Source organism: Spodoptera frugiperda, chromosome 15 (assembly GCF_023101765.2).
Source record: "Spodoptera frugiperda isolate SF20-4 chromosome 15, AGI-APGP_CSIRO_Sfru_2.0, whole genome shotgun sequence".
Taxonomy (NCBI): Eukaryota; Metazoa; Arthropoda; class Insecta; order Lepidoptera; family Noctuidae; genus Spodoptera; species Spodoptera frugiperda.
Genome location: NC_064226.1, coordinates 9138257 through 9156377, shown reverse-complemented (window position 1 = coordinate 9156377; position 18121 = coordinate 9138257). Strand labels below are relative to the sequence as shown.

The 18121-nt window shown below is 35.1% G+C and overlaps 1 protein-coding gene across 2 annotated transcripts; it reads left to right on the top strand.

Annotated features, from left to right (window-relative positions):
- Nucleotides 1-4012: 4012 nt before the first annotated feature.
- On the top strand, nt 4013-13694 carry LOC118279940 (NADH dehydrogenase [ubiquinone] flavoprotein 2, mitochondrial-like). 2 transcript variants are annotated; one of them, XM_050698723.1, is made up of 6 exons: nt 4013-4140; nt 4799-4921; nt 8394-8581; nt 10487-10694; nt 12865-12941; nt 13387-13694. In XM_050698723.1, the coding sequence occupies exons 1-6, from the start codon at nt 4090-4092 to the stop codon at nt 13511-13513; spliced, it is 774 nt and encodes a 257-aa protein (XP_050554680.1). In that variant the 5' UTR covers nt 4013-4089; the 3' UTR covers nt 13514-13694. The 2 variants fall into 2 exon arrangements, with proteins under 2 accessions (XP_050554680.1, XP_050554681.1); XM_050698724.1 differs by lacking the exon at nt 13387-13694 and adding an exon at nt 13029-13175.
- Nucleotides 13695-18121: the final 4427 nt, after the last annotated feature.

Sequence of the window (18121 nt, the reverse complement as noted above, 5' to 3'; positions counted from 1 at the left end):
GTTATTTATATACCCATAGGCATGCACAAATACTTATGTATTTATGTTGTATTATATTATAGTTTACATTTTTAATGTCTTATAGCATTTAAAGTTATATAGTCTATTTATGCTTAATTGTTCTTTATAATTACACTAACTAATTAAATATCATGGCATTAATGTCCGCATTATGTACTGTTAAACGTTTTTGTGTACATTAAAGCTTAAATAAATAAAATATTATTACATATACAGTAATAGGGAGACGCTCCATAAAGCCAATACCTGCTAGTATTGGGTTTAAAAATACGACGGTAATGAAAATTAATGTTAAGGTGGCCAGGAGGTTTAAGACTCCCGCTTCTCATGCATGAGGGTGCGGGTTCTGAACTTGGAAACGGCAAGTACCAATGTGACTTTTCTGAATTACATATATGTACTTTCTAAAATTATTTAGAAACCACTGACAAACGTTGAAAGAAAACATCATAAGGAAACTACTAAACTAATTACATATAAGTTTGAAATCGCCTACGCGCATTTAGTAAACGTAAACGTAAAATTAATTCTCAAACCTTGTACGTCCGAGAAGAGGCCTTTGGTCAGCAGTGGCCACTTATAGGCTGATGATGATGAATTAAAATTAATATGAATCACAGACACTAAAATCGTTTCATACAATACATCATTACCCTCTGAAAACTCTGTAACTCTGTAACCCTTTTTAGCGTATTGCGTCAACTAAGCACACTAAGCTATAACTCACATTACCGTCAAACCATTAGCTTCCCTTTGTCCAACATTTTTCTAGGAATCACTTTTATCATTTGTGTTTCCATTAGTAAAACAACTATGTCTTTAACACAAATCAGTGGGTTGATTTCATTTGATGTCAAGTCCATTTCATAGAAATCTCTATCCATTACATTTTAGCCTAAGTGAAAGTAAATAAAAATTACTTTACGCGACTTTAAGCTAGATTTTCTTTATTCATGTTTGGATCGTTTAATGTAAATGAGATGAAAATGTCAAAAGATTTCTTAATTTTTGTTTTTAACTTTCTTTTAAAGGGTTCAAAGAATATCTTTCTTATTATGAATTAATAGTTTTTCGAAGTGTAAGTACTTCTTCTTTAATGGAATGGTAGCCTAATTTATCATTTAAGTCGACCTAATCTAATCGTTTTAACTTGACAGAAAAGTGTTCCCTGGCATGGCGGTCAGTGGAAATGAAAATACTTGTGGAAATACTAAACTTTCCTTTCTCACCAAAAAGGTTTTTTATGTATTTACTTTTTGCACATGTCTTTTTGGTCAGACCGTCTTTAAGTGTAGCGAGGGGCTTAGTTATGTAATTCTCTTTAAATAAACATTCCTTATGGACACACTTCTTGGCTTTCCTGTTTCCTTGTTCGTTTTGCACGTGACTGTTGATAAATTCATAGCTATAGCCCTAACTGTATTATCAGCCATATCCTACATGTAGACATGTAGACTCTAGCCAAGTGTTTTGATCATTCATCCGCCGAAAAAAAATAAAAGATCATTTGACGTGAATCGAAAATCAGAAATTCGAATTTGCAATTCCGCAAAAAACGTTCGAAAGCTTTTTTAAGGAAGCGCTCATTTGAATATTCTTGATTCAGAAGTTAGGCAGGACGTGTTAACGAATCACCGACTCACCGGTTGCGTTTAAAAATGGCGCCGAATATTTTTGTCGCTCGATTGAAAATTCGGTTCCAATCTAACGAACGCCACCGCAGTCAACAAGAAATTAAATTTGACGTCGAAATTTGAACGTTTATTTTTATTTAACTGGAAGTATTGACGTTATTACTTTGCTATTGACTTTTATTATTAGGCGAGTGAGTTATTATTAATTTAAAGGTACAAAGTGTGGGAGTAATGGACCGGCTCGACCGGAGTGATATCAATGTCTCACAGAAAACCGACGTGAAACAACGCTTGCGTTGTGATTCGTTGTGTAAGTGAGGTTACCGGGTGCCTAATTACACCCCATCCCAACCCCCAAAATGCCGGCAACGTACTTATAACGCCTCTAGTGTTACGGGAGACCATGGACGGCGGCGATTGTTTACCGTCAGGTGGAAAAACCTTATTCGATAGTAAAGGTAATATAACTACACAATGCTGTAGACACACCTATTCACAAAGCTATTGAACGGGATTCTAGCTTAGAATATCCTATGGCTATATTTCTGTCTAAACAATGGGTTTTGCAACATTTACCTGTTCTCTAGAGAATGTAGGTGAGACATGTGACCTCCCCATATAACTTTACATCGAATGGTCTATTGGTGAGCCTATACGTATCTACTGTACATTCCATGGTTCTGAAAGTGTACCTGTGGATTAAAAGGCTTTTTGCAACCACACGTAATTTTTGCTTCTTCAATAATATTCACTAGTTTATAACCATATAAGTTTTTAAACTAACATGGTTACTAGTAATATCATTATAACTCAACCGTTCATCCGTGATCATGGCGCTTGCAACAGTGCTGAAATATTGGAAAGTCACAAAAACTAATACACATGGTAAATATCCCGTTTTAAGTTCTAAAGTTTACAACCAGTTTTATAATGACTACTCCTGTGTGGTACACAATGCAATAACACTGAATGAAATGGAAAAAACAAGTACTTATACCTAACTTCTATTATATTGCTCCCATAGAAAAACTTATCCATAATCACAAATAAATTCCCCCCTTTAAAACCTATTATCATTATTAAAGTACCTCTACATACACAATCGAGTACGTACATATACGTGTCCCATTTTAAACGAATGTTTTCACAATGAACAATGTCTGCTGTGTTCAGACCCGTCTGCGGCGATACTAATTTGTGTTTCAAACTCCTGTTTTTGAATTGTTAATACTTTGTTGTTTGCTATGGGACACTGAGTATATGTTTGCGAGTTGATTATACTATTTTGTTTTGTGAGAAATATTAGTCACGCTGGGGAAATAATGTGATTAATTTTGTCTGAGGTTTTCTTTGTGATAAAATGATTTATGACTAAAAGTTAAGATTCTGCTTGATTATTTTTTGGCTGATGAGGTGTAACTGAATCTTTGGGTGTGTGAGTTTGTGGTCGTGAACGATTCTAATCATAACACATGATCGATAACATTAAGCTTCGATTAACTATAACAAAGATATAAAGAGTAAAATACATACTTATTATATGCCGATACTATTAGAGACAAAATGATACTTCTCTAGTTACCTGGCGTACGGTTACTGACTTTCTAGCATATAAAGTTAGATGAAACACAAGCAGAGCTAGTGTTACCTCCGCAGTAAAGGTACACAACCAGAACAGCTTAGTTACACGTGGCACCGATACGTGTGCAGAAAGCGATACACTGCCATTTGACAAGTGTTCATAGGTGGAGGCCCGTGGGGGGGACAGGGTCACTAGGTTACCACGATAAACATCATTTACGATGTTGAAATTGCCTCAGATATCTGCTTTCTCGGCGAAATGCTATAAGGTCAATATCGTACCCAAGATATTCGCCTCGAGCGGTTTTATGGCAATGAACCCCGATATTGCATCCAGGGAATATTAGTGTCTACTAGCCTTGATCCGGCAACTGCCATCTTTTACCATCTTTTTCCAATATCCGTTAATATTGGGTGGCTGGTAACAACTTTTAGTTTGTTGGAATCACTTTCCTCGATGTTTTCTTGCGGCATTACGAACTTACCCGAATATTTCGGGCGGCAATATTTAGAATATTTCGTACATTAGTTTGTGACATCGTTCCCTGTAATGGTTGGAACGTTTACGTATATTCTGATAATAGTTATTAAATTTCTCTGCGATTTAGAAGCAAAGTAGGGTAGTTGGGTCTTCTTTATTATGTATGTTTAGTGTGTTGATAGTGGTGAAACGTATTTCAGAGAAAACTGCTACAATATTTTCAACAAAAAGGTAGTATCCTAATGGAAAGAAATAAAATGTATTCTTTATGACCAAAGACATTTCTGAGAAGCAATTTTTATCTGTCATTGTCAAAGAGAGAATCAGTCATCGTTCTTAGAAAATTGTCGAAAATAATTCATTTTTATTACAATGACTTTGCTTGTACGTAATATTTTAAATTTGAGAAGCAGTCCATCAAATGTACGTATCTGTCTGTTTAATGCTTTTTATAGTAAAAAGTTAGTGATGATATTAGATTGTTATTTTTTTAGATTTCAAAAGAAGTTAACATTTTCTTAAGATTTATATTTCTTGCTTTCGTGATTCTAAGATTTTGATTTTTGAATTGCTTTCTTTTTCTTGAGACATGCGTTGAGACTTTAGTTACGTATATTAAAATGATAACTTGTCCAACTCAGTAGACTTATGACCGTTTTCACCAATCACCTCTAAACCATCTCTTAACTAAGAATTACTTGTGCCTAATCATTACGCACTTACGCATTATTACGTGTAACGTGAGGGACCACCTAAACTATCTCTTTGCCTTTAGGTGTCACTTATAGTAAAAACCGTGACTGTGATCAGTCTGTTCCCATGCTCCCTACAAAAATGACATTGAGTGTCACACATCCAATTATCTTTTCCTTTAGATGTCACTTATAGGTTGGTTAAAAACCAAAGTGCTACCTATCTTAGCTTTTTAAAAATTAAGAGAGATTGGTAAAAACATAACACCTTTAACTATACTTTAACTAGGTAAAGTTGAACAAAAAGCTTTAATCACATTTCACTTTTATCTGTTCTATACCCGCATACCCGCATCTATGTACGTCCATATATTTTATTTTCTCAACAGGTCATCTGTCGGAAAAATATTTACACTACTCCACGTCTTTCCTCTGACATGTTGCTGGTGCATCGAGACAGTAAAGAAAACAATTCGAAAATACCATTTCAATTTACTGAAGCTAATATGAAGGTGAGATATAAACGCACTACGAACAACCTTGGGATCGTAGTGGCCCAGAGGTCATATAACACCAGTTTCTGTAAGTGGCCGAAACTGCTGACCAAAGGCCTCTACTCACATGTGAGGTTTTCCGAGTTGTGTGATCACTTTCTACGATTATGTATACAATACTGACAAACGGAAAACTTGCGTGTGTGCAACTCTATACTTATAATTTTTAATTACCTATAAGTTTGAGATTGTCAACCTGCATTGAGCAAGCGTGGTGATTAGTGCTCAAACCTTCTCTGTGTGAGAAGACGACTTTGGTCAGTAGCAGCCACTTTATAGGCTGCTGATGTGGGAACAACCTTAAGATTTTTCTCGTGAAATTGAACTTTCAACGTAGCGCAGTAGCCGGTCCGCTGGTCATACTATACAATATGTGCAGTGAAGATCTTTGACAAGTATTATTTCTCATAAAAACATATCTGCGTTTATTGTAATTTGTAATTAACTGAAATAACAAATGTGGTTTTGAACTTGTAATTTAAGCTTAATTCATATGAGCATATTATTTTAGCCTTTTTAGTATTTATGGTTAGCATTGCTCAAATTCATAATGACCCAACAATAATAATCAGGATTATGACGTCATTACCAATCCGAGATATGAATGACGTTAGTTTAAAATTGTACCAACCACATATTACTAATAGGTAATGTAAATAATTTTACACACAAAGCGCAACAATTGTTATCAATTATTAATTTGTCAGTGCATTATTTGTGTGTTACTAACGTGTTAAAGTTATTGTCTAATAAACTGTAGTAAAATCGAATGTGTGGATTATGTGTACAGGTTTTAGTGTTATGAGTTTGGTATTAGGTACAGAAAGTTCATTTTAGAGGGTATAACGTGACACAGGTTACATCAAATATGAGCATCAATAGGTATCATGAAGCAAGTACCAAGAGGAGATGCCGTAATTGGTTGTACACACAAAAAAAAACGACATAAAATAAACGGCCCTGCTCATTATTATATTCTTAGTAAAAAGGTGTAGACTGGTTATTAGCGCTCCAATAGTGAGACATTAAAATGTGGACAATTGACAACTTTTTGTAGTTGGTATGTGGCTGTTTTTTGTTAAAGGGGGATTTTCATTCAATGGCTTCAGATCCAAAATAGAGAGGGGCGTGGTTTGTAACTTACCGCACTCCCCGTAGAGTATCACGCATTACGTTAAAGGGTAATCCAGCTATGACACCTCCACTTTGTATTTGCTTCATGGTAAGTATAGAAACACTTAATAATGTTCCAAAATGGCTACCTTTTTTAAAGGTTTGAGTGAATAATGAAACGCGGAAGCAAACAGCCAAATCTTTCGTGTTAGGATGGCAGTAAAGGGACTAGCGTGTTTATGTCAATTTCTTTGCAGTTTTGATTAGTGACGAGCAGAAGTTATGTGAATACTGTTCCTTATGTCGGTACTTAATTCATGATATTCTTAAAATTACGATGATTAATTAACACATTAGACGCCATAGAGGGCAAAAGTGGCCGGCGCTAGCAGAGGATTTGCCTTCATCGGATTTTTATGAGCAGTCAAAATTTTATCCGCTGAGATTGAAACGATCACTGTTTAATTAAATTAAAATTATATTATAATGATCTGCCGACATGATGGTGTACCATTAACATGACGTGTTATTTGACGTTAATGTTGAGTGGCAATTTATAAAATTGAGCCGCCATTTTACAAAGATATGTGAGGGGGAGTCTACCGATGAGTTTGTCGTTCCAATTATTTTAATTACGTTTGGTTAGGGACTTTCGTTGCCCGATCGTATCGTAGTATCGGTTGAATATTATTGGGTGTTATAAACATGAATGTTTTAATGTACATTTTTCACCTAAATACTGTTTGGTTGCGTCGATTTGTTTTGTTTTAGAAACAATTTGTCATCGTGTCAACTGTTAATGCATCAATTTGTTTAGTCGGTAAAAATCGTCACGATTTTACGGGGTTTGTTTATTTGAGGTTTTGGTTAAGAACAATTTTAACCGACTTTCCAAAAGTGAGGAGATTCTCAATTTAGGTTTTTAGTACTCGTAACACCGACCTTTAAACTAGCAGTGGGAGTTATTTTTTGGTTTTTAGATTAAGGTTTTTTTAAGAACAAACAGCAAACTATTTGTCATCAGATTCAGCTGCTAAATTTTGTATTGAGCTCATGTAAAGCATTTTATCTGTAGTAGCCAAATCTAAGTCCTTACCAATTTTCAATTACAAATAACTGTATTTTTTTTTTATCTAAAACTAGACAAGCATTTGACCGTGATCTCTCTTGATGGTAAGTGACGATGTGATCAAAGATGTAACATGGCTGGCTAGAAACAGCCAATTCCTAGCCTAATTTCCTTGTCTTTAATTAATTAATTCCCATATAATAATAAACTATTTTATTATATTTTTATCTTTAGCAAATTAAACGGCTCTCTAAGCGACACTGGAGTATTCAAGTTATGTAGGATAGCGAAACGAGCTAAGTTCCAAGTTTTGATAGTCTATTAAACAGTGCGGAGTTCAACGAGTCAGGTCTTAGAAGTTCGAAGACACCAGCTGCTGTGTTCCATGTTTTCCTATTCATTTCTACACAGGAAAAAATATAATGCGTGATAACCAACCTGTAAATAATTATATCCTAAATACTACAAGAAGAGGTATTTTTAAAATAATGAGAGAGAGAGATTTACTAAAGGTGCTTTTATTCTTAGAACATACCAGCCCCGTTTGTCAATCATTTTGATTTAATCATTGGTTTAAAATAGTACAAACATATGTACAGTTTAACAGTGAACTTTAAATGATAAGTAATCCGATTATGACTAGTTTTAGTAAAATTTTATGTATTTGTCAGTAATTTTGTCACCAATTACACTAATGGGTGGAGACTATGGATGGGAGAGAGTTCTCATCATCTTTTTATAAAAGCTATTAATTGGTACAGTGGTTGCGAAGCCATTAAGGTTTAAAATTTACCTCTATATTTTATCACGAACGTGTGGTATACAGGGTGTCTCTGAAGTCGATGTCCATAAGGTTATGGGTGAGGTTCCAACTGAGAAAATATACAATATAAGTCCTATAGTTTTTAAATTACAGTAACTTAAGTGTTATCCACGAAAAATAACAACCTGTGTCAGTCTTTTGACTCTTCTTGCTACAAATCTTTATTTTTTTGTCTGTATTTTTGCTTACGTTATCCTGAATCGTGCTTCAGTTATATGGAATAATACATTCTGAGCCAACTACTTTAGTTTGGAAAAGGATGTCATTTTTAGACGACCCAATTACTCTGAATAAAAATTTCACCTTGCTTTAAGTGATTGTACTGAAATAATACTTGTGGTCAACCTCAGTATGTGTTTCAGTTGTGGAGGTGTCTCACTTATCTAGATCCTACTTAACCAAGGTTCACTATATTATGTTTGCAGAGGATTCAAGCCCTCGTGCAGAACTATCCGGAAGGTTCACAAATGTCTGCCGTATCGATGGCACTGGACATCGTGCAGAGACAAATTGGCTGGATCCCTATATCAGCCATGCACAAGGTCGCAGAAATACTTAGCATGCCAAGAATGAGGGTCTATGAATGGGCCACCTTTTATACTATGTGCAAAAGGTATGTATCCTGCAATATTATATATGCAATATAATAAATTTAGTGTGGGAGAGCCATGCTTCGGTACGAAGGGCTCGACTGGAGTGATACCTCGGCCTCACAAAAAACCGACGTGAAACAATGCGTTGTGGTGTTTCGTGAGTGAGGTTACCGAAAGCCTCATTACCTCGATTTCCAATCTTCCCAATCCCCGTTTCCCAACAACCCTTAAATCCCTAACACCCAAACGGCCGCCCATGGACCCCAAAGCATTCGGGTGACCATGGGCGGCAGCGATTGTATACCATAAAAGTATAATGTTAATATTTGTGAGAATGTACATATGCTTATAACTGTTTCACGCAAAAACTACTGAACTATAAAGAGACAAAGTTTAAAATCTAGAAAATTACTATTTATCTTGGGAACTAAGGTTTTCATAGTGTAGAAGTGAACAACTTAACCTTTATGCCATTGAGACGTTACTGTCTCAACTCATCAAAATTATTTTCCTAATAATACTCTAAAAGGAAATATAGCTAACATTAAAACTCTTGTGAAACAAGAACAATATCTTCTCGTGAGTAAATAAATAAATAAATGACAGACAGATCTGAAAGGGATAAACAAACTAAATAACAAGAATGGTTACTTTGAATCTCAATAAAACTCTTCAGATTATACTGAATACTCTTCATCTAATATCCTCAAACGGAATCCTTTTATTATAAAATCGTAGATAAAGTTGTTTATCTTCAAGATTTTTCTTTATATTTGTATACCTTTTTGGCTTAGTTTTAGCTGGTAGATAGATACGAGTCTGTTGTGGGTTGATCAAAATTGAAAGAGGTGATATTAATTGATCTTTAACGCTACTTTATTTAATTGCTGCAGTGCAAATCTGAATTGTTATCTCGATTCTGAAGTTTCTTGATTTTCCTTCATCATATACATAGGCATACTTGGTAGTAAGCAAATGTATTAAAGGCCTAAGGTAAAGCATTTTTTTATTTCTTAGAACGCGCAAATTTTCGCAACTTCCGGTCCGATTTGATTAGTTCTTTTTGTATTGGTTAGTCAATCTATTGAAGAAGACTATAAAACATCAAAATAGGATGAATGGGAACTAAGCAGCGACTGAAACCGCGCGTGACTAGCTAGTTAATTCATAAAAGTGTGAAAATTGAAACGCTGAAAAGGCAAAATAAACAATTGTTGACTCAAGAACTAACATTACCTAAATAGTATTTAATTAAAATCAAAATCAAACACTATGCTTTTGTATTTCACTGCGAGGACCGCCCGGAGGACACTGTAGAACATACAGTGGCGGTGTGCCCTGCGTGGGCTGAGCACCGCCAAGTCCTCAGGGATGTGGTCGGCGACGGCGACCTCTCGCGCCCGGCACTGGTTCAAGCCATGGTGCGGTGCGAGAGGGACTGGGATGCCGTCTCCTCCTTCTGCGAAGCAGTCATGCTAGCTAAGGAGGAGGCGGGGCGCGTGAGGGAACAAACCTCCTCACGCCCCAGCCGTCGCGAGAGACACTCTGGGCGTCGGGGATCGCGGGACGATCTCCGGCCACCGTAAGTGCGGGCCTGCGGTCGGCGAGCAAGGGTAGCTCATCGCCCGAACAGAACCAGACCCGTGCGTGCGGCGCGTCGCGTTCCGCGCGCGCCTCAAAGAGCCATCAGACCACCACAGATGGGGCCCAGTAGGGCTGATGCCTGATCCGGAGCTGCGGACTACCTAGCGGGTTTACCGAGGCTCCGGCTCGAAAAGCAGGAGAAGGAACGGGGTGGTTTTTAGTCAGTAAGAGTCTGACACTCCCTCTCGCCTCGCCCAGGGCGGGAGAAGTCATTGGATGATTTTCCCCCCTAAAAAAAAAAAAAATGCTTTTGTATTTCAAACTTTAGTACTAATTTTCAGGGAATACAGAGGCAAATTCAACGTGAAGGTTTGTAAGACCTTGCCGTGTATGTTGCGAGGGTCTGACATTATACTTCAAGCGGTAGAAGATGCTACTTGCTGCAAGGTCGGCGGTCTGTCTGAAGACAAGATGTTTGGAGTGGACCTCGTCGAGTGCCAGGGAGCATGTGCCAATGCTCCCGTCGTAGTTATTGATGACGATTATTATGTAAGCATATCCATAGTTTTTAAGATTTTCTTTGAATTAACTAAAAATTACGGTTTACTCATGTACGTTATTGGATAAAAGCTTTACTAGTTTTCTCAGCATGAGTCTCAGAGTCTCAGTCTCTCTCACTTCATCATGAGCAGCGTACGCAGTACTCTCGAAACTAGTACCTAGAACTTTTCTCTATTATTGTACTTGAGTGAACAGTGATTTTTAGTTCATTTAGTATGTCTCTAGATAGGTTTTTGTGCATCTTCGGGTCAGACTGGACTTACTCAGTAAACATAATCCCACAAAAACATTTCATGTTAAATGTTGCCAAGACGAGACCATATAGCTCGCACTGTCAAAAAGTAATCAGATCCCGTGTAGAGCCAAGTTTCTAACCCTATACTTTTGAACTGGCGAGTCGGCCGCACGGACTTTTTGCTATTCGTCATATGGGCTTGAGCTTAAAAATCTATTCAATCTTCTAAACTCTTTCCGTGCGGCCAACTCGCCAGTTCAAAAGTATAGGGTTAGAAACTTGGCTCTACACGGGATCTGATTACTTTTTGACAGTGCGAGCTATATGGTCTCGTCTTGGCAACATTTAACATGAAATGTTTTTGTGGGATTTCATTTCTTTTTGTAGGTTGCTTATGATAGAAAGATAAAATGAGCGACAAATTCACCTACTAAACTACTAAATTTATAAGAAAATTGGAAACGTAATCCTAATACTTTTTATCAATGAAAATTAAAACACTAGTATCTAAACTTTTACCTACTAAACTACTAACAATTAAATATTAGGCAAATGGTTTTTTTCTCCGCGATAGCAAACTTTTAAATCACCGAAATATTCCGAAAACTTTTCATTCAACGAGACAACCGTCAACGACGTCTGCCCTCGCGCGTCTGCCCGCGTTCGGGTGCCGCGCTCGCTGACGGGCCGATTATTTTTAGCTACTGCGCGGGGACGAGGGGGCAGGCGGCGGGCGTTGGCGCATACTATACTTACGATGCTTATGTTCAAAAGTATAGGTTGATTAATAAACACTTACCGAAGTGAAGTGTAGTAATATTATTCATATCTAAGTACTTATGGGTAGGATAATGTTTTGATTTGATGAAAAGTTTTTGTTCTATGTACTTGTGTATAATTTTCAGATCTCAAGCAGGAAATAGGGAATTAAGTTTCCCTATTTCAGATTTTTACCCCTCCGCGGCCGCATTCAGACCTCTAGCGTCAAAAGTTGCGGAAGTCTCGAACAAACTTTCACCCCCTAGTTTAAGGGGTTGGGGGTAAAAGTTCCAAGTTTTAGGATTTTTTTGTTGTTTGGGTACTAATACTAGCTTACATACCAAATTTCAGTTTTCTAGGACTTCAGGAAGTACCTTAAGAATTTTGTTGATCATCAGTGAGTGAGTGAGTGAGTGACGAAATCGGGGTATTTTAGATATCAATAAAATCTAAAGTATAAGAGCTATGCAATTGAAACTTTAGAGGTTTATTAAGTCTACCACTGACATTATATCCTGAAAATTTTGTTTATCTGGTATAACCCAAACTCAAGTTATGAAGGTTCAAAAATACGACGAAGCGCTTCGAGAAAAGGTAGGTAGTGCCCTTGCGCTTCGCTTGGCTCGTCTTAGCGGGGGCACTACCGTGCCCCCAGATATTTTTTCATATAGCAAACATATGAAAAAAATGTGTTTATTTGCGTTTTCTAATCTCTCATTAATGATTTTCTACAATGGATTAAAATTGGAGTTTCGGACTGCAGTACTTATGTAATAGGTACCCTACTTAATTAAAAAGGTTAAGATTGTGTTGACCCCTCTTGATTTCAGTCACTCTTGAACTGCAAGAAGTGTTCTCTAAATAATTTCTCGATAAAGCTAGATATATTAACTTCGCGCCCAGTTGATCGATTGGTCGCAAGTGTGACTGCTGGACAAGGGGTCTCAGGTTCGATTCCCGGGTCGGGCAAAGTAATGCTGGGATATTTCCGTTTTTCGAAAATTTCTCAGCACGGAGTCTGGAATTGTGCCCAGTATATGGCAATAGGCTCACCCCGTATTACACTACTACTCTTCGGGGTTAAAAAGGCTTGACATTAAACAAAATTTTACTGACTTCGTGTTATGATATTAATAATTATTATTTTTCGTCTTATATTTACAGGAGGACTTAACAGTCTGCGATATTTACAATATTATTCAAACATTGAGATGTGGCGGTATACCGCCGTGTGGACCTCAGTAAGTTACAAATAAAGTTTATTTTTAACATGCTCTTAATTACATTCTTGGCAATTTTGATACTTCATAATAATATACCTATATCAGGAGTGGACAAGAACAGACTGACGATGATGATGATGATGATGATATACTACTTATATAAAAATCAATTGCTGTTCGTTAGTCTCGAGGAAGGTTGCACCGATTTGACAAATTTTGGTCTAGAATTATTTGTGGAAGAACAGGGAAGTTTTAAAAGGTGAGAAAAAATTATGCTTGAAGCGGCACAAAGTTTATCGGGTCGGCTAGTGTGTTATAAAAGCAAGACTAATAGGTATTATTTGTATTTTATTTTATTACACGGGGCTTATAACATAACATTACGTCTGTAATTCGCGACCCCTTTTTGGGTGTTATGTTATAATAGTGCTGTCAGCTTTAATGTTATTATGTTGGATTCCAGAAGTGGTAGATTCGCAGCTGAGCCTTGTTGCGGTCTGACCTCACTCCTCACGTGTCCCCCACCACCAGGGTATTGTATCCAGAGAGCATTGTTCACAAGTTGTGATGACGGCAAGAAGAAGAAATAACTTCTTGGTACTTCATTCCGATGGCTAACGTTTATTTCTAGCTTAATTTATGAACTTTTAAATTTTGAAATAATTTTGTGTTGTAGTAAACTTGCAGATATATTATGTTGTATTCGAATTCATCTTTGTGTGTGTAGGTGCTTAATTATGGAACTTTAGAAATAAAAAAACATTGTTTATATTCGGATTTCTTTTTATGATGACATTAAAATAAAGAAAGAGAAAGTTCCACTCGAAAACAATATCAATAAAACACGTTATACGAAATTAAAAATTTCAATTTTAAATGTTTTGTGCACATTTTAATATCCTGTCAGAAAAACGACAGTATAAAATTCCAATTTTCCAGTGGAGGCGCTCGAGACGTGGAGACGACGAGCGAATGTATAATTAGTTTAGAAGTCTCTGAAATTACTGAACAAACGCCATGACAAACATTACTGTGTATTACTTTCGTGGCCATCAATCGTGGGGCTCGTAAATTGAGGAACATAGCTTTGAACACAGAAATTACACCGTTAAGGTATCTTGTGGGGGTTGGCAGAGACAAACTAACTACTTTCAGGCACGATTCTTATGTGAACTAGCCCTCATGTAGACTAACCCAATGCCCAGGGTAATTGAAGGTTTATTCTGGTCAATTTATCAAAATTACGTGATATGTTCACGTTTTTAGAAAATGTAAGTGTAAACTTTTCACAATAGGGTCCACAATCACACTTTCTCTGAATCTGCAATCAAACCCAAGAAATCTTGTTGGACAGTTTTACTTGCGAACACTTGACTAACAATCAAACAAGCTGTATTAAACTTAGTAATAGTTAGAGTGATTGAAATGGATGTTATAATTACTAGTCGGTGTAGATCAAGTGAGGTCAAGAGCAGTAAATCTTGGGAGCCGCCCGTGATCCAATCGCCTCCCTCGGGATTGCCCTGTTCCGTAATTAAGTAGTTGCCTGCAATCACAACCAATATAATCCAAGCCGCAAACTTTAATTACAGGTGAAAACTGTTGCCAAGAACAATAGGTAGTGTTCGGTGGCCGCCTTTGTTTTACAATTGTTGGCCAGAAGTGGTAAATAATTATAAGTTTGTTTTAACAGCAGCCTTGTTCTGTACGTGTGTACCAAGTTTGTAACGAGATAGTACTAATCCGGTTAATTGTTGTCTGCAGTTTGTATAATTGAGAAAATTTCCGCTCATGTTTTGTTTGAAGATTTTTTCTTGTTTTTAAACTGGTGGACGTGCAATGTGTATGAATTTTCACTTGCTCTGCGATGAAACGAATTGCACTGTTGTATATTAAATATTTGAATAGTAAAATGTTGCCTTTTGTTGGTGTAGTAGTGGTATGCGGTTAATTCGTTTCGATATTGAATACCCAAATTAAAGGGTATCTTTACAGTACGCTGTACAAGATGAAGAGCCAAAATTTCTCCATTAATTTACGTGAGAAAAACCGTGATTTTTATTTTTGAATACTTTACGCCCAAATTCAAAGGTATCTTTTCGCACATAAATCTAATAAGTACATAAACGAAACGTACAAATTGCAACGATAACTAGTATACACCAACACATCGACACAACTATCGCTACACAATATTCCTGTGTGGGTATTCCATAGTAATGTGCATAAAAACGTTTGACCATTACGCACACATTGGTATATACTATAAATTTTGTGTCGGTATATGTATTTTTATAATTTAATTGATGGGTAAGGTTAAAAATATTTACAATTGATGATATGATTCAACATTTTCACTAAACTAGACGTAGTAGCTCGTGGACGAGTGGTTTAACGAGCTTGCTCTAATCGTCTCCCTCTACGCCGATGTGGGTTCGAAACCAGCAAAACGTATTTTTTAGATGTATTTTATTTCGTTGTTTGCCTTTGTTAAGTTTATTTTTGTTTTCTGTATAATAAAATCAGACTATAAAAGAAGCATTTAAGTCGGTAAATAAAACGATATCTATTTTTATTACATATAATTTATTTTTATAGAAATAAAGTATAAATATTGGATATAAATCAAATAAAAAATGTTATTAATTGTTTTCATAAACAATTTTTTGTTAATTAATGATTATTACAAAAATAAATGTTATTAAATAATAATTTTTATTATTATTTAAATAATAATAAATTAAATTTTAATATTGTTTATTACTTATTATTAAACAATAAGAAACATTACATATTTTTTTTAAAATATTAAAATTTAAAAAAGTATTTAAAAATAAAATTATTACATATAAAAATTTAATTAAAACATTTTTTTCCAAATTTCCGCTTCACAGTCAATATTGTTATTTGTTGAAGTTAGCAAATTTTTGTTATTAGAATTCTCCATTATGTGTTTTAAGGCGGTTGCTATAAGATTCAATATTCAGTGGGCAATATGTTAGCAAAAAATGTGACGATTAATACAAACAAGTTTTTAACATTATAACATTTCGAATCATACTGTAAGTTGGTTAGGGATGAGCGTGAATATAATGTTTCAAACAAGTTGAACAGCAGTTACATAAGTTATTAAAAAATGAGAAGTGAAGTGAATCAACATGTTGAATAGAAAGAAATTATGACAATTTCTAACCGCATAACAATAACATCACTTCACTGTATTCTCTTGGCTGCATTTTAATATTATTAAAAAATATATAAACATTGTAGTTAATTTGGACTATATATAATTTGGCTGATGGCTCGGTAACTGATTCAGAAATCGATATAAGTCAACACTGACCCAAAAAAAAATTCAATACAAATAAATTTGAACTTTATGCTGCTAGCATGAAATGAAGTCTTTACATCGGTAAATATAACCACATTATTAGCCCAATCAAAATTTATAAAATTTCTTTTTGGCTGGCTTCCTGCACCTTAAACCAGAATGCAGGTGCCTCCTTATTGTTTGCGTGAAGACATCGTGTGCCGTTGCTGTAGTGCGCGTTGATAAAGGGATCAGCCTTATGCCTGGCTATGATGTCGTAGTGCCAAGCTGACGAATTTGCCTTCGGCTTCGGCCCAGCTTGGCAATTTTCAATATCACCAGTCTCCGCATATCTGCGCACCCATAACTGCATGGTCTTACACTATTAAAAAAATATAAATTATTTAAAATACCACGAAACATTATAAAGTTACTTATCAATAGGAATAAAATATAACTACAAGTAGCTTTAGTTGTAAACACAATTTTACAATATTTTGTAATCAACATATTATTATAATTATATAGGTTTACACAGTAATAAAATGCTACTAAAATCCTTTAAGCTACAACAGGATTAATAATAAATTATTTATAAGGATATTTAAGAAAATATTATTATTAGTATCTTATTAATATAAATTAAACTCATATAAATTAAATTAGATTAAGTTTTAAATTTATTAAGCAATAATTATTTATTCTTAATAATAAATTCATCAATAATAATAAAAAAGTATTCATTATTCAAATATTAATATTCATATTTTTTTATGTTATTATTTTTTGTATTTTATAAAACAAAAATAATAACATTATTTTATTATATTTAAAAATATAATTTTAGAGAACTTTAAATAAATAAGTGAAAATAATTAATTCAATCAATTACCCAGAATATCAACGTAATAATTATCTTATTTACTCACCGATATCATTAAGCGCCTTGCTATTTCACTAAATGAGATCTTTTGTTCGTGCAAAATAATTACTTCTGCCTTTTTCAAATTTGTGAAGTGTTGAGACATGTTGAGCTTTGCACACGAATTATGTAGCAACAAACTATGAAAATGAAATGCTCATAAATTGACAACTAAGAATGCAATTATTTTGTAAGTTGGGTGATTTGGAAAACATTTAAAGAATTGACGGTAGTTACTTTATAAACGGGCTAAATAAAATGACCCGAGAGTTCCATGGTCGCCACAAACATTACAAAAATACTCAAGTATCAAATCATTAGAAATTTAGAATTAGATGTTGTTTAAAAATATTTGATAAACACTACAAAAAGAACTCATCGTTGAGTGCTGGGTTCGATCCTGCGACACTTTGTCTGATGTCTTAAACCGTTAACCATTACGCCAAACGTGCAATCAATAAATGTTACGAAATATTGTAATGGATTCAACAATATAAATATACGACGAGAAGATTCCTTTAGATATATTTGTATGGGTATAATTTGTGTAGCTCGATCGTTCGTTGTTCGATTTATTAAATGTTTGTTAAGTATTATTTTTATCTCTACCCTTGTTTTTATTCATAAAATCTTTTACGAAATTCTTACATATACCGACACAATAATTTATAGTATATACCAATGTGTGCGTAATTGACAAACGTTTTTATGCACATTACTACGGAATACCCACACAGGGATATTGTGTAGCGATAGTTGTGTCGATGTGTTGGTGTATACTAGTTATCGTTGCAATTTGTACACTACTCACCTTTTAGTGTTCATCTATTTACAGGAAGACATTTTACTTTCATCTGTTTTTCATTTTCAGCTTTATAGCTATAATAGCCACATGATTGAATGTCGCTTACTCATCGTTTTTCACGCAAAGACAGATATATACGTATGATCGTTGATTTAATGGCT

Bases quoted from the DNA above. Each gene is read 5' to 3' on its own strand.
- LOC118279940 (XM_050698723.1), top strand. From the start codon at position 4,090: ATGACTTTGCTTGTACGTAATATTTTAAATTTGAGAAGCAGTCCATCA. The intron at 8,582-10,486 runs GTATGTATCCTG...ACTAATTTTCAG, and splicing joins TTTTATACTATGTGCAAAAG to GGAATACAGAGGCAAATTCA. The intron at 12,942-13,386 runs GTAAGTTACAAA...GTTGGATTCCAG, and splicing joins ATACCGCCGTGTGGACCTCA to AAGTGGTAGATTCGCAGCTG.